General features: G+C 41.9%; 2 protein-coding genes across 6 annotated transcripts in view; one reads left to right on the forward strand and one right to left on the reverse strand.

Annotated features, from left to right (window-relative positions):
- Nucleotides 1-7,096, reverse strand: part of TRPA1 (transient receptor potential cation channel subfamily A member 1) — a 387,382-nt gene extending 380,286 nt beyond the window's left edge. For 2 of the 5 annotated variants that reach the window (XR_014222177.1, XR_014222178.1), the window contains exons 1-3: nt 6,791-7,003; nt 4,907-5,069; nt 1,828-2,003 (exon numbers count right to left, since the gene is read on the reverse strand). Coding sequence is in view for 3 of the 5 variants with exons in the window: in XM_082233758.1 (XP_082089884.1) it covers nt 1,828-2,003; nt 4,907-5,069; nt 6,791-6,907 (456 nt within the window). In the remaining 2 variants the exon portion in view is untranslated. Of the gene's footprint in view, nt 1-1,827; nt 2,004-4,906; nt 5,070-6,790 lie in introns of all 5 variants that reach the window. The other 3 variants (XM_082233760.1, XM_082233759.1, XM_082233758.1) reach the window with 2 other exon arrangements.
- Nucleotides 7,097-7,178: 82 nt separating this feature from the next.
- The window catches only part of KCNB2 (potassium voltage-gated channel subfamily B member 2), a 238,497-nt gene continuing 230,921 nt past the window's right edge, over nt 7,179-14,754 (forward strand). The window contains exons 1-2 of the mRNA XM_082233779.1: nt 7,179-7,287; nt 11,581-11,672. The gene's annotated coding sequence lies outside the window, so the exon portion shown is untranslated. The remainder of the gene's footprint in view (nt 7,288-11,580; nt 11,673-14,754) is intronic.

Here is a 14,754-nt window from a genome sequence, read left to right on the forward strand (position 1 = left end):
GTCAACACAGTCAAAGGCTTTTGCATAGTCAATGAAGCAGAAGTAGATGTCTTTCTGGAACTCTCTGGCTTTCTCCATAATCCAGCGCATGTTTGCAATTTGGTCTCTGGTTCCTCTGCCTCTTCTAAATCCAGCTTGCACTTCTGGGAGTTCTCGGTCCACATACTGCTTGAGCCTTCCTTGTAGAATTTTAAGCATAACCTTGCTAGCATGTGAAATGAGTGCAATTGTGCGGTAGTTGGAGCATTCTTTGGCACTGCCTTTCTTTGGGATTGGAATGTAGACTGATCTTCTCCAATCCTCTGGCCACTGCTGAGTTTTCCAAACTTGCTGGCATATTGAGTGTAGCACCTTAACAGCATCATCTTTTAAAATTTTAAACAGTTCAGCTGGAATACCATCACTTCCACTGGCCTTGTTATTTGCAGTGCTTTCTAAGGCCCATTTGACTTCACTCTCCAGGATGTCTGGCTCAAGGTCAGCAACCACACTACCTGGGGTGTACGAGACATCCATATATTTCTGGTATAATTCCTCTGTGTATTCTTGCCACCTCTTCTTGATGTCTTCTGCTTCAGTTAGATCTTTACCACTTTTGTCCTTTATTATGGTAATCTTTGTACGAAATGTTCCTTTCATATTTCCGATTTTCTTGAACAGATCTCTGGTTCTTCCCATTCTGTTGCTTTCCTCTATTTCTTTGCATTGCTCGTTTAAGAAGGCCTTCTTGTCTCTCCTTGCTGTTCTTTGGAAATCTGCATTCAATTTCCTGTATCTTTCACTATCTCCCTCGCATTTTGCTTGCCTTCTCTCCTCCGCTATTTGTAAGGAGCGGCACAAGGAAATAAATAGATTCGAACCCGGAAATGGAGGGAGAGAGCTGGAAAGTCCTCGTGGCTCACGAGGAGACCCTCTCTGGAGCCTGAAGAGGATGTCAATAAGGGTGCAGGAAGCCCTGAAGAGACCAGAGGCACAGCAGGGATTTGTTGAGGCTGCTCAGCCTCCCAATCTAAAAGCTGTTGTGTGGGGTACCAGAGCTGCATTAGCCTCTTTCCCGCATGCCCTCCAGTGACTTGCCAGCCAAAGATCTTCCATTATGAATGTGGAGATTTTTGGATACAGTATTTTTGTATGGATTGAAGAGAGAGTGGCAGAGAAGGCATTTAAAGGGCATTTAAAGGGTGTTGCCCACTACACAATTTCACTTATGTGTGCATGGGCCCAAAACACAACCACTGCATAAGTGGGAGGGATGGGGAACGTCTGTATATATTTTGGAAAGCGGTTTGCCCATCTGCCCTCCATAGGTTCACCCACCTCTTAAGGCATCATCACTGTACTCAGAATGATGGTTCCTGGGGTGGTGTAAAAGGGGTTGGTCACCATTTGGATGCTGGGAGCCATTTCTAGAGCCATTTTGAATCAAGATGGCGGACCCAAACACAACTTTGGTATGGCTTTGTTGGCATAGGCTTGACTGCCTCTTGAGAGATCATAGCCAAACTCAGCATGAGGGTTCCTGCAGCAGGTGCGGTGGTCTTCATTGATGCTCAGATGATATGTGCCGTTTTGAATCAAGGTGGTGGACCAAAACATGACTTTGCCCAATTTTTGGTGTGATGGGTTCAAACTCACAAACTGCACTATCCTTTTTAATATCAAAATATTTTCAGAGTCGGGCAGTCTCCCCTAGTCACTCTATAAAACTGCATGAGCTAATGGAGGAAGCCATTCATACATATTTAATAAAACAAAACCATTTCACATAGAGACGCTTTACTATTCGCTTTTCATTGGCAAGCGTATGAACTTGGAATTAAACTTTACCTTAACTAATTCATTGTGAAGGCACTGCACAGCCAAGTGAAGTGGAGCAATCATACTGGAATTAAGAATGTTTGGGTTAGCTCCTTTGCTAAGAAGTAATTTAACACTTCCAATCTGGGATTTTTTCGTGGCCCAATGCAGTGGTGTGTTTCCAGAGCAGTCAGTCACATTTAACACTAGGCCAAAGGGTAAGAAAACAGAGCAGATGTTATATCACACTTGTATGATGCACACAATGACTGATATTAATAATCATAACATTTTAACAAAAATAGTAACTGTAAATGCAGATGTTAGATTAATTAGCAAGTGCCAACCTTTATTCAGCAGATTTTGTCCCATATCATTTGCATACTGTAAATTTAAATCATAAAATCTAAATGAAAGTGTGTGGTACACTCTTAAAAGAGCAGTTAATGCCTTTTCTACTTATCTGTACTTGTAAATGCATTCTAATTGTCTGCTTTTTTGAGGCCAGCCTGTTATTGATCTGCTGCTTCCAGGGTATGACACAAAGATGTGCTTTCTACAATAGGATATAGCCATCTGAAAATAAATCCAGTAAGTAGAAGAGTATAATTCCAAATGCAAAATTGACACACAGGTGCTTTTACATGGGCTATGTTCCTGTCAAAGTCATTTCCTAAATGTCTTTCCTCTCAAAACAGACACAGTACCTAAAAGCCTAGACACCTAAAAGTTATGGTGGTACAAGCTGTACTATGTCACCAGAGAAGGGGAGAAAACAGGAGGAAGGAGAATTGGGAAGATGGTGCTGCTGGAATTGCCAAGTCACATGACACTGAAATGTGCTGAACGGTTGCGGTCATGTGGGCTGTGTTCGACTGCATGGTAAAGTCATCATGCATCTCAGACCCAGTTTTTCCAATGGGCACGGGTATTTTACAGAACTACTAGAACGTTTTTAGGTGTAGATCGGTAATAGCAATATAATATACCTGCAGACTTTTAAATAAAAAAATCACTAAGATTACCTGGTTGATCAGAAAGTAAGAAAAGTCTTGCTGGATCAGACCAAAGGTGATTGTAGTCCAGCATCCTACACTGTGGGAAGTTCACAAATAGGACACTCACCTGTTTGTGTTCCCCATCAACAGGTATTTGGAGGCATACTGTCTTTGGAGGCAGAACAGCTAGTAGACATGAATTTATATAAACTTCTTTTAAAGCTGTCCCAATTTGGTGGCCATCACTATCTTGTGGTGGTGAAATTCATAGTTTAACTATGTGCTGTGTGAAGACACACTTCCTTTTACCTGTCCTGAGTCTTCCAACATTCAACTTCATTGGATTCTCCTGCATTCTGGTACAGTGAGAGAGGAAGAAATTTTCTCTCTACCCACTTTATCTGCACCATACATATCCACAGTTAAGTCACACTCAAGAGTAGACCTACAGAAACAAATGAACAAGTAAATGAAGCCCACTGATTTCAGTGGGTCTGCTCTGAGTATGGCTAGTTGGATGCCAGTCTCTGTTTGCTATTTGGTGGCCAGAAAATTACTAGGCACTTCCAACTTCCCCAGAGAAGTTCCAGAGGTGGCACAAACGGAATTTAGTATTTTATGGAGGACTGGATACATATGTCATTTTTGTTACCACTATTTACAGCATAAAAGTATCTCAATAGAAGTGAAGCAGAATGGTCTGGGGATCTAAAGAGCTACTTTAGATATGGCCAAGAACTTGAGCATGTCCATCTCTACTTTTCAGTTTTTTCCTCTGAACTGCAGAAAACATTTAACTGCTTTTAAAAGGCCCCTCAGTTTTAAAGGCGGTTAATCATGTGCTATAGGGAGCTGCTCCTCAAGAAAAACATAAGTTTGGACATGCAGATCTAGGGCAGTATCCAATTAAATAGTTATACTAGTGCAACAACTTTTAGCTGTGCAATTTAACTTTTCTGCTCTCCTCTCCAGTGTAAACCACAGTGCCTCCTAAATTTGTTCTGGTGCTTCCCTCAACCCTCCAGAACAGATTTAGGGGGCACAAGGCATGCATGTTGTTCTTTGCACATGCGCGCGCACACACACAGCAACCTGAAACTACAGACCATGGAGGTGCGCATTCAAAATTCTGTGTGAGCCCTTGTGATGTCACTGTAAATGAGGAGCTCAATCTGCTAGCAAAGTGGTAAAGTAATGAGTTCTTAGCCTGTGGAAACAGACTCAGGTCTGCATGCGCAAGCATTGCTGCAGCTGCCCTGAAGTTGGAGTGCCCTGAACAGAAGACTGTTATGGCAGCTTTGGATGAGGACTATTGTTCCACAGTGGAAGAAGGCTGCTTTGCACTCATGAAACCAGAGAAAGACACAGAAATTTGTCCACAGATGACTAACCCTGAGAATGGAATTGCACACAAATATTACTTGGTGCTCACCACTACAACTGCTTTTTGAGGTGGGCAACATTCCAATAAGCTATAAGCGCATCTCCTTTGCATCACACGCTCCTTTCACCAGTCACCAGGAGACCTACTATTGTCACCTGAGTGCCACATGGGTACATAAGCAAAGAGAAATGCCCTCAAGGCAACGCAGCAAGAGACAGTGAAAACATTTAGTAGACCTACATATGGTAGTGTGGGGATTTGTTGTGAAGAGGCACACACAAAGGTAATGTGGTCTCATTAATTAATGAAGTAGCTGCTATACCGTGTGGTTATCAAGTTATGTGGATTGTGGAATCTACAAATTTCAGGCTGGGGGTGTTCTGTTCTGATATGTTGCCCCCTAGTCTCTGCATTCAGAACTGTTTCAACTTTCCCCATTGTTGATCTGTTAGCAAGGGATCTAGCCTTTTCTCATCATCTATATAATTTATTTTGCATCAGTCAGATTCCATTATGCATTAATCCTTCTACAACTGATCACCTGCACTTGTGCTCAAGCTATTAATAAAGTCAAAACATGATACTATGGAATGAATATGAGTTTAGTTGACTGACTAGATACACATCCCAACATGCTGAGACTAGAACACAAGACTTCTCCCATGAAATTTTGTATGTGCTGATCAATAGATACATGCTTTAAAGTAATAATAATGATTTTTGTCACCTTCAGTTGAAGAACCATCTATAATCATTTGCATTAGCTCAAGTTGACCTCCTCCTGCAGCATGATGCAATGGAGTGGCATTTAGCTCATCCAGTTTCTTAAGACCATCCCGATTCTTCTTAATGAAGCTTCGTAGTCTGCAGGTACTTCCATCTGAGATCACCTAATTTTTGATTATTATTTTTTAAAAATGCAATAATATTTATTTTCAAAGAGAATGTAGTACTGAAATGCCACATTTTATAGACATACTGGCTTGGTATACTGGTTGGCTGTTTGTTTTCGGGATACCTTGGCACCTGCATGCTAATTGCTTTTAATCTAGTAGAGCCAGAAGCTAAAAGTTAACAAAATCGGATTACATTAGTATGAATCATCTTTTAATCTAATAAAGGAGAGTGCAGAAGAGGGGAGCCCAAGATGATAACATTTGTGGAAACCAAGACTTATGAGGAACGGTTGAAGGACTTGGATATGTTTTGCCTAATATATCTAAAGGGCTGTCACATGGAAGATGCAGAAAGATTGTTTTCTGCTGCTCCAGAGGGGAAGACCCAAACCCAATGAATTCAAATGACAAGAAAGGAAATTCTGACTAAACATTAGGAAGAACTTTCTGACAGCAAGAACTGTTGGAACAGTAGAACCGACTACCTTGGAGGATGTTGGGCTCTTTTTCACTGGAGGTTTTTAAACAGAGGTTGGATGGTCATCTATCAGGGATTTTTTTAGCTGTGATTCCTTCATTGCAGGGGGTGGACTAGATGACCCCTTCCAACTCTACAAGTCTATGAATATATCCCACTTATCTTTGTTCAGGAGACAACTTTTCCTCCAGGCTTACAGGACAGCAAATGCAGGGTTCTAGTTTTGGCTCAATTGATTGAGCTGTATTAGCTCTGAAAATATCATAGTGTGGTGCTTACCCACTCTACAACATAATTTTTAAAACAAGAGATAGCATCAAAGAATATGGCTATTTTCTCTTCAGCAATGCTACTTGCATTCATTACACGGGAATAGTACATTATGGCATATGAACCAGAGTGTGGATATGATGACTATATGGGGGGGGGGGACCTGTTGTGTGTTTTGTTTTTTGTTTTTTTCCACATGCAGTGAGATCCTAAAACCTATATTAACCTTTGGATGAAGGCCAACGAAAAGATTTTAAAAAATTACAATATCAGCATATCTGATGCCTGTGAGTCATAGGAAATTACCAGATTAATTTGAGCTAGTTGTGATATTGCTGTTAAAGGCAACACAAAACAGAGTAGCAACAAGTAACCCTTAAAACGTGTGCTTTTTAAACTACATAAACTGAACTCAAAACATCCTACAAATTCATTCCATTCTCATCTATTCTTCCCCATTCTACATAAATAGGTTTGTTTTTTAAGAAGAACCACAGAATTGTAAACGGTAACTTAGTCCAACATTCTGTCCCAAAGGAGGTTTTAGAGAAGTTTTAGATCCCAGAAACAAGTACATTCCCTAAGAGCTGAGTTTTCAGCACCCTGGACTTCTTGGCCAGGGTATTGAAACTGCCTTTGGATCATCACTTTGTGCACTTAACATGTTTACCAGGAAAAGATTCAATAGGTACAGCGTCTGCCAGTATGGAGGTGCACCAAAAGGAAAACTTTGGCCTGTTGAATTTTCGACGGATCTTCCTCCATGGTTAATCCTGGCAGGAAAAGAGGCTCAAACCAAGGACCCAGACCCTCCAGAACAGGATTTCCCCAAAATCGCAGATCTGAAGACACTCCATACCTGCTCCCGGTAGCCCCGCGATGCGCGGCTGCTTCAGGCTGCAATCTTACACCCCCTTTAACCTGGACTTTAAGTCCTGCCGAACTGGCGCGGCGCCAGGCGCTTTACCTTGAACACATCCTGCGAGGCGACCGAGGCGGCGTCGGCTTCGCACACGACCCCTTCGTAGCAGGTGTCCTGCTTGCTCTGCCCGGACTGGAACAGCTTCAGGAAGGCGCGCTTCATGGTCTCGCTGCCAGTCCGTCTCCCGCGGCGACCTGTGGGAGACACCAGAAGGAGCCATGTGTGCAGGGGAAAGCCCAGCCCGAGAGAGCAGGAGGAGGAGAAGGAGGAGGAGGGACGGGCGAGGTGCGCCCACCCACAAAAGAGGAGGCGCGAATGGGGCGTCGTCAGGAGGAGCCGGCTGCACGAGGAAGAGGCGTGAGGAAGAGCCGTGGGGTCGATGTGGCGACGTCCCCACTCAGACAGACGCTTTTGTGCTGCTGCTGCTGCTGCTTCCCCTCAGGAACGAGCAAGACCATTTAGGCCGGTACCCAGAAATTTGCGGGTTGGACTCCCTACCCGCGCGCTCGCAAGGCCAAAAGAACCTAAACACCGGCAGCCTAGTATGTTACCCATTTATTATATAAAGCACTGAATAGCTATTAAAAACCTATTTACTTTTTAAGTGCCAAATTTATATGTCCTGAGGAAGATACAGCCTAAGGCTGAGCGGTTAACAAACCCCTCACGGGGACCAAAACAACCCAGAATGTAAACTGTAAAAGCCACATAATTATAAATAACACCAGCAGCTTTTTAAAAAGTAAACTTTAATTTTTAAAAAGATAAAACTAGCAAGGGAATTATTTGGTACGGCACTCTAGAAACACCAGAAGAATATTATCATTGTAATTAAGCAAAAAAAAGTATAATGTTAACCTACAGCATTAGTAAAAAGAAATTAAAAAAAAGAAAAACTGCCTAATGTTTGCCCATTTTATAAGGGAAGGTTGAAGGAAATAACACGGTATGGTTTTCCTAGCAAAGAGAAGATTTGAGGGCAGTGGGATAGTAAAGAATGAGCTGGGTTGCAATAGGATCCTAAGTACTGTAGAAGAGCAGCAGTGAGAAAGTTGTGTGAGAGATGCTGGAGTCAAGAGGCAGAGAAAAGTGCTCAGTTCTGTGCTTTGGGGCTTCCTTGGAAACATAACAGAAGCTCTCTCTCTCTCTCTCTATATATATATATATATATATATATATTGTGTGTGTGTGTGTATACACACTGCTTGATTTTTTTAAAAAACCCTCATAGATCTTGTTAATGCTCTCAGCTCCTCCATCCTACACTCAGGCTCTGTATATGTGTAAATGAAACCTCACATCCTAAAAACACAAAAGTCTGTACTGTGTTGACCATCATTCCAAGGAAGTCAAACTGGAAAATGCTTGGAAACCCTGGAGTCTCTTCCCACTCAGAGATTGGGCTGGCACATAACATTATGTAGAATTTATTATTGAAGCTGGGAAAACAAATCTCTTCTGCCCAGCAGCAGCAGACACTGTAAATACACCACCACGAACACAGAACTATGGTTCCTTCAGAATTCTGCCCTCTATGACTTTATTATGTCCAGGGCTTTTTTCCCCAGCTGGAACTGAGTTCCAGCAGCTCTCAGGTGGGTGCCATTGCCATTATAAGAGAACAAGGGAGGTGTTCATGGTGAGTTCCTGCACCTTTTTTTGTAGAAAAATAGCACTGATTATATCCACACATGTGCTTGTATTTTTATTTCCACTGCAGGGGCTCATGGCACATTCAAGAGCATGCTATTTATCTGGGAAACAGTGCTAAAGAGCAGGGGTCAGCAACCTTTTTCAGCCATGGGCCAGTCCACCGTCCCTCAGACCATGTGGTGGGTCGGACTATTTTTTTTGGGGGGGGAGAATGAACAAATTCCTGTGCCCCACAAATAACCCAGAGATGCATTTTAAATAAAAGGACACATTCTACTCATGTAAAAACATGCTGATTCCCGGACCATCTGTGGGCCGGATTGAGAAGGCGATTGGGCCACAGGCCTTAGGTTGCCTACCCCTGCTAAAGAACCATTTCTTCTTTACTCCCAATCAAAAACAGGCATGTACACCACACAAACATTTTTTAAACCCAAACTTCTCCTACAACTATGTTTTGACCTTTAAAGGTTATGCAAGACTTTGCTGCTGCTTCAGTCTTCTTCCCATGTAAAGGTGACCACATACACAGTATAAATTTGCAGAGTGTATACCCAGCCAATAGTCAGTGATAACAGCTATGACCAACTCTGCCTCACTGAGTAATGATGTGCTAACTGCACTGAGGAAGGCATAAGGAATGTCCATGGTTTTGATTACAGGGGGCTAAAGCTATCCAGTCCCTGTCCCAGTTTGTGGAAGTTTCACAGACATAATCTTACAAGTAATGTTCAAGTTACATGTTAAGCAGAGCTCTCTGATCCTTCTGGCATTTTTCGGCCTGGGGAAAGCAGGGAAATGTTATTTTTGGGTTAAAATCACCCTCTATAAGGTGCCTTTTTACCCACAAGAGGAGACTTCCATGGGTGAAAAAGAAGCTGAAAAAATGGCTAGAGAGGAAAGGGTTAAGCCGTCTTTCTTCATGCACTCTTCTTCCATGCAGCCCTGAGGTATTTGGCTTCCAAAATAAAAAACAGAGAAGAAAAATTACTGAACTCTGTACAGCCCCTGAGACCTTCTGCATGCAAAGCATGTGCTCTATCACCAAGCATTGGTCTCTTCCCAGGTGGCCTGAGATGCCCTGAGAAAAGGAGACATTTGTATATATCTTCCTATAAATAGGGATGCATTTCTACATTACTCAGCTGGAATATGGTACAAAGACACCCTGATTACGAGAAAGATCTAAAAAGGTATTTTCACTTCATTAACTCCACAGTTCGGTCCCTGAAATTTATCACCTAACAAAAAAGAACATCCCAAGACAGAACAAACAAAATTAAATATAGGACAACTACATAAAACTATGGTTCATCTGGGTCTACGAGGTTTGGTGTCATCACTATGCTGCCAACACTCAGCTCTATTTTACTAGTAGCATAATATATGCCAGCATGTTTCCCAATATATTGATGCATGCCACCCCAATCTCCGAGCGGTGTAAGATTCCAGGGTCCAGGTTACCCAAGGTTCGTGTTTTCTTTGGAAATGAGGCACAGCGGAGACTCTGGTGGCTTTATGATATATGGTTTATTTACACATATATACAACCTGAGCCTGTGGTGGAGGGACTCGCAGCGCTACCCTCCAAGGGCTTCTTGCTTTCCCGTGGCCTCAGTCTTAGATTTCAGCAGAAATTAGCCATGGCACTCTCTGTCGCTCTGTTCCAGCTTGCTGCATTTCATAGACCGCCACCTTTTCCTCCCAAGCTCACATCCTAGCCAACCACAATCCTAAAAGAAACTACTCTTCTTCAAACTCTGGCCTTTGGCCTGCAAAATAACTCACAGCTGGAGAGCTGTCTGTCACAGAGCCCCAGCTTTTTTAATGTTACAATAATGGTTCATCAAAAAAAAAAAAGTTACAATAATGGTTCATTTAGGGGACGCAGGTGGCGCTGTGGGTAAAAGCCTCAGCGCCTAGGGCTTGCCGATCGAAAGGTCGGCGGTTCGAATCCCCGCGGCGGGGTGCGCTCCCGCTGCTCGGTCCCAGCGCCTGCAACCTAGCAGTTCGAAAGCACCCCCGGGTGCAAGTAGATAAATAGGTACCGCTTACCAGCGGGAAGGTAAACGGCGTTCCGTGTGCTGCGCTGGCTCGCCAGATGCAGCTTTGTCACGCTGGCCACGTGACCCGGAAGTGTCTCCGGACAGCGCTGGCCCCCGGCCTATAGATGTGAGATGGGCGCACAAACCCCAGAGTCTGTCAAGACTGGCCCGTTCGGGCAGGGGTACCTTTACCTTTACCTTTAATGGTTCATCACCTTGCCATTGTTAACAACTCATACTTAGCGGCCATCATCAGGCTGGCCTGGCTACTCTGGCCATTAAATTCCTGCTGGATTCAGGGGGCTTGAACCTAACACCTATTAGGAACTAGGGGAATCTGGCACCTCCAACTCACAAGGATGTCTTGAAAGATTTCCAGTGCTCAAAACTAAGCTCCATTGAGTTCAAAGTAGCTTACTTCCAGATGTCTGTAGGATTGCAGCCTCAGTGAGATGTTATAGGATTTATAATTTAAACAGATTTTTATGTTTATTGTTACCTATCCTATCCCAAGACTTAAATTAGATCGGACAATTAAAAATAATCATGTACAGTCTACAAACAAATTTGTTTTGCATTGAACAGACTGTATGCTGTTGAAATAACTGCACAGGACTACTACTGTTACAGATCTTGGTTTCAACCTTTTATGCATTGCTAATATTTTAGTTTAACTGATCTAACGAGAAGCCAAGTTCCCCAAAGAATAAACAATACAGCAGGATTTTATGGTATTGGTCCATTCTTTGAGGCTGATTGCATTTTCATATTTTTAAAGCAGTGTGAGTTTGGAAGCATAAAATAATATTAAGGGGAAATTCTGAGAATGTGGGGGAAAAGATAGTGAAGAATTAGTTCCTAAGGGGAATGAAATAGAATTGTAACATTACTGACCATAGTTTCCTGTTTCCCCATAATGATTCACATAAGTAACCAATTCAAATAAGCAGGCAAAAAGTAGGCAGTATTGTTTTCCCCAGAGTGGACTGAAAACACTTTTATACACATTCTTGCCAATATGAGCTTGCTAATGGTAAAACAATGGACCCATTAAGATATGCAAGATTCACTAAAGGTAACCACAGAGCAAACCTTCAATGAAAATATGATTGTTTAATAAATGAACTGTATTCACAGTAAGAACACAATCCTGCCAAACATAAGAAGCTGACAGATCCTATTCATGTCGACTTAGAAGTAAGATTCACTGAGTTCCATGGGACACCTTGGTGAGTAAAAGGATGCAGCTATAATCAAGATATGCTTACTTAGGCTAAAGCAATGGCAGATAGACAATTCATTTCAGAATGTATTACGTAATGGGAATAATAAGTGTGGAAGTTTGCATACAGTAATGCTTAGATACTTGAATGTTGCCATTTATTTTTACTGTCTTCTGTGACAAAATAGATTTTCACACGAAGGTCCTCTTTTTGCCTGAGGTGGGGATGATGGGCAGAGATAATACTGCACTTGCAGCCCATCATGTCAGCTGGCCTCTCTGCTTCCAGCCAATCAGGAGAGAACTGATTGGGAGGGACAGAGGGTCACCAAGGTGAATGTGGTCCACCTGAAAGATTACAAGGGGTGCCTACTCCCAATGATACAGCCAGTTCCTTCCCAGCCTGCCCATCCCTATGCACCTCTTTTTGCTGTAGCTTGTATCATACATTGACGTAATCTCAGGATTGCTGTGAACCCAGTGTTAGCTGCTGGTTGATAGGGCTAGGAAGGAAATTTACATATGGCTGGAACTAGCAGAATCAGTTTCAAAATCCTATGATATTTGTATTGTTGATTCCCTGGGAGGGATGGTTTATTGTTGCTGTTTACCACAGCTTTGTTGTGTCACAATTATCAAAGGGCACTAAGGCGTTCAGTAGGATTAATAAATGCAAGGTAGCTGGGGATGGGACGTTGGGGCACAGGCGTGAGATATCCCATTGCAGGGGTGATGGCAGCAGTGTGCCCTAGATTCTCTCTGTGTGAAAGCCACTCAAATGGCATTAAAGCCATTGATGGCCATCACTGATACCCCATGACCCAATTCAACTCCGCAGCCTGGGCTGAGTTAAACAATGTGGCAATGTCAAGCATAGAACCTCAGCCTTATGCCATGCTACTTGCCTTTATCCAATGGTGTGGCTAGTATACTTCCAGCTTGGGTGTCCAGTATCTCTGCTCACTCACAACACCCACTGTGCTCTATGGGGCATGATAATTTTCTGAAGGAGATTCCTCAAAGGCTTTAAGCCTCCCTCCCTCCCTCCTCTTTATATTCTATTGGGCAAATTGGGATTCTTCTCCAGAAATATGATAGAACATTCTCACACAGTCACCTTTCCCCACAGTCAGTTTTTGCATTGTTTTGGTCTAGGTATAGGGCATTTCTTAGTAGTTCAGCAGATTAAAATGCACCTTAAAAAATAACTGGTTTAATAAGATAGGAATATTTTAATCTCCTCTATGTAACCTAAGAACTTTATAAGTAGAAAATACTACTTTTCCTTCAGTCTGGGCAATGCTAAAATAAAGTCACTCACTGTATTAACAGAAAACTGTAATACAAAAATAGCAACCTGAATTAGAATATAAATGTTGCAGAATATTCTTTCTTTAGTTTGAGAAGGTAGATTAGCATTACTTTCACAATTTAAGCCCCTTAATTGGTTTAAACTTAATATTAACTGAACTCCAATACTGCATTAACAAGCAATATAGTTCCTAACCCCAAAGGATTACAGTCTCTATAACATGACCAGAAGAATGGGAATAGAAAGTGTTAAAAGTTTGGTCAGAGATGGGATGAAGGGGTGGAGAGGGATATGATGGGAAAAACAAATGAATAGAAGAAAGTTACGGTAATAACCAAAGAGCGCTGAGTGAATTGGTGATCCAAAAGTCACTTTGCAAAATAAAGGTGTATTTACAGAGTGTATTTACAAAAGTATATTTACAGAGGTGTAAATGAAAAGGGTTTTGGCTTAATATGTAGAGGTAGCAAGGCCTTTCCTTGGCATGAACAGCATCATGGAACAAGGCACAAAGAGCAGAATGCAAGAAGTGAATGAAGTAGCCTGATATTATGGGCACACGTGGAGTGATAACAAAAAGGGAGATGATAGACAATGAGGACAGAGACACAAGCAACAGCAAAATTGTAGCAAAGAGATCTGAATTCATTTAAATATTTCCAGAGCTTGATGATGTGATCATAATGGGATGTAGACTCTGTCTTCTAAAGAAAAGAATAGCATCAAATGCTAAGAGATTTCTTCATTTGTTGATGTTGAAGAAACACATTTTTAAAAATACAAAATACAATGCATGATCATCTTATTGGATTAGCAAAAGCAATATTTTCGTTACCTTTCAAAGAAGTTTTCAGGGGTAGAGGTCTCAGTTCTGCACAAATAACTCCCAAGACACAGCTATCTGACTCTTCATCTGCTGTTTCTTAGGTATAATTCAGGAGGGGAGTGCTGCTCAAAGCTGTGTTATGCTTGATGTTGATGCGAAAGTTCTTTATGTAAGTGATGTCTGGCCAATGAACAATGTGGGAGGAGCGTGCATTTTCAGAATGTCCTCCAGGACCTTATTTTGTTTCAATATTCCATTTTCAAGACTGGCAGTGTTATATCAAGAGAGTTTCTAATGCTTCAACTTGGTTAGGTGGTCACAGGAGGGCATGTGTTGACCTTCTCAGTGAACTAATTGCTTTTAATGGATAGTCTAAACAGCAGTGTACAGGAATACAGTCTGCATAGTTAGAATTGCTGTCCTGATAAGTGAATTTTTAAAACTCATGAAAAGGAATTTGATCAGTATCTAATGCATTATGGCATAGTGGAAAGGTTGCACATACTCCCCCCCCCCCCCGGAAAGTAAATTGTCCCTGTTTGCTTTGCTTTGCATTGAAATGGGGGGGGGGAATGTTTCCTTCATTAAGTTCATTCTCTAATGCACTTTAAGTTTATATCCAGCAAAAGTATCAATGTGTGTGTCCTTTTAGCATTTTGTTGACATGTTGGCTTTATGAGAACATTTTGCGTGACAGAAAATCTCTTTAAAGAACAGCTGTTATGGCTACTTGATTAGTCACTTCCCAAACTACACAACTGGCTGTTTCTTACTTAGTAAATGATTCCTCTGGTTCTTTAAAGAATCACCTATGTGGTTTGAAGAAACTAAAATACTTTATATATGTTTACAAAGACATTCAAAACACAAATGGGAAATCTGGAGTACTTTTAAAAATCAGTCGATTTTGCCCCTCTTATTCCATTTTTCCCCCAAAATACAGCATATTTC

Source organism: Podarcis vaucheri (assembly GCF_965113315.1).
Source record: "Podarcis vaucheri genome assembly, chromosome: 8".
In the NCBI taxonomy this organism is placed as follows: Eukaryota; Metazoa; Chordata; class Lepidosauria; order Squamata; family Lacertidae; genus Podarcis; species Podarcis vaucheri.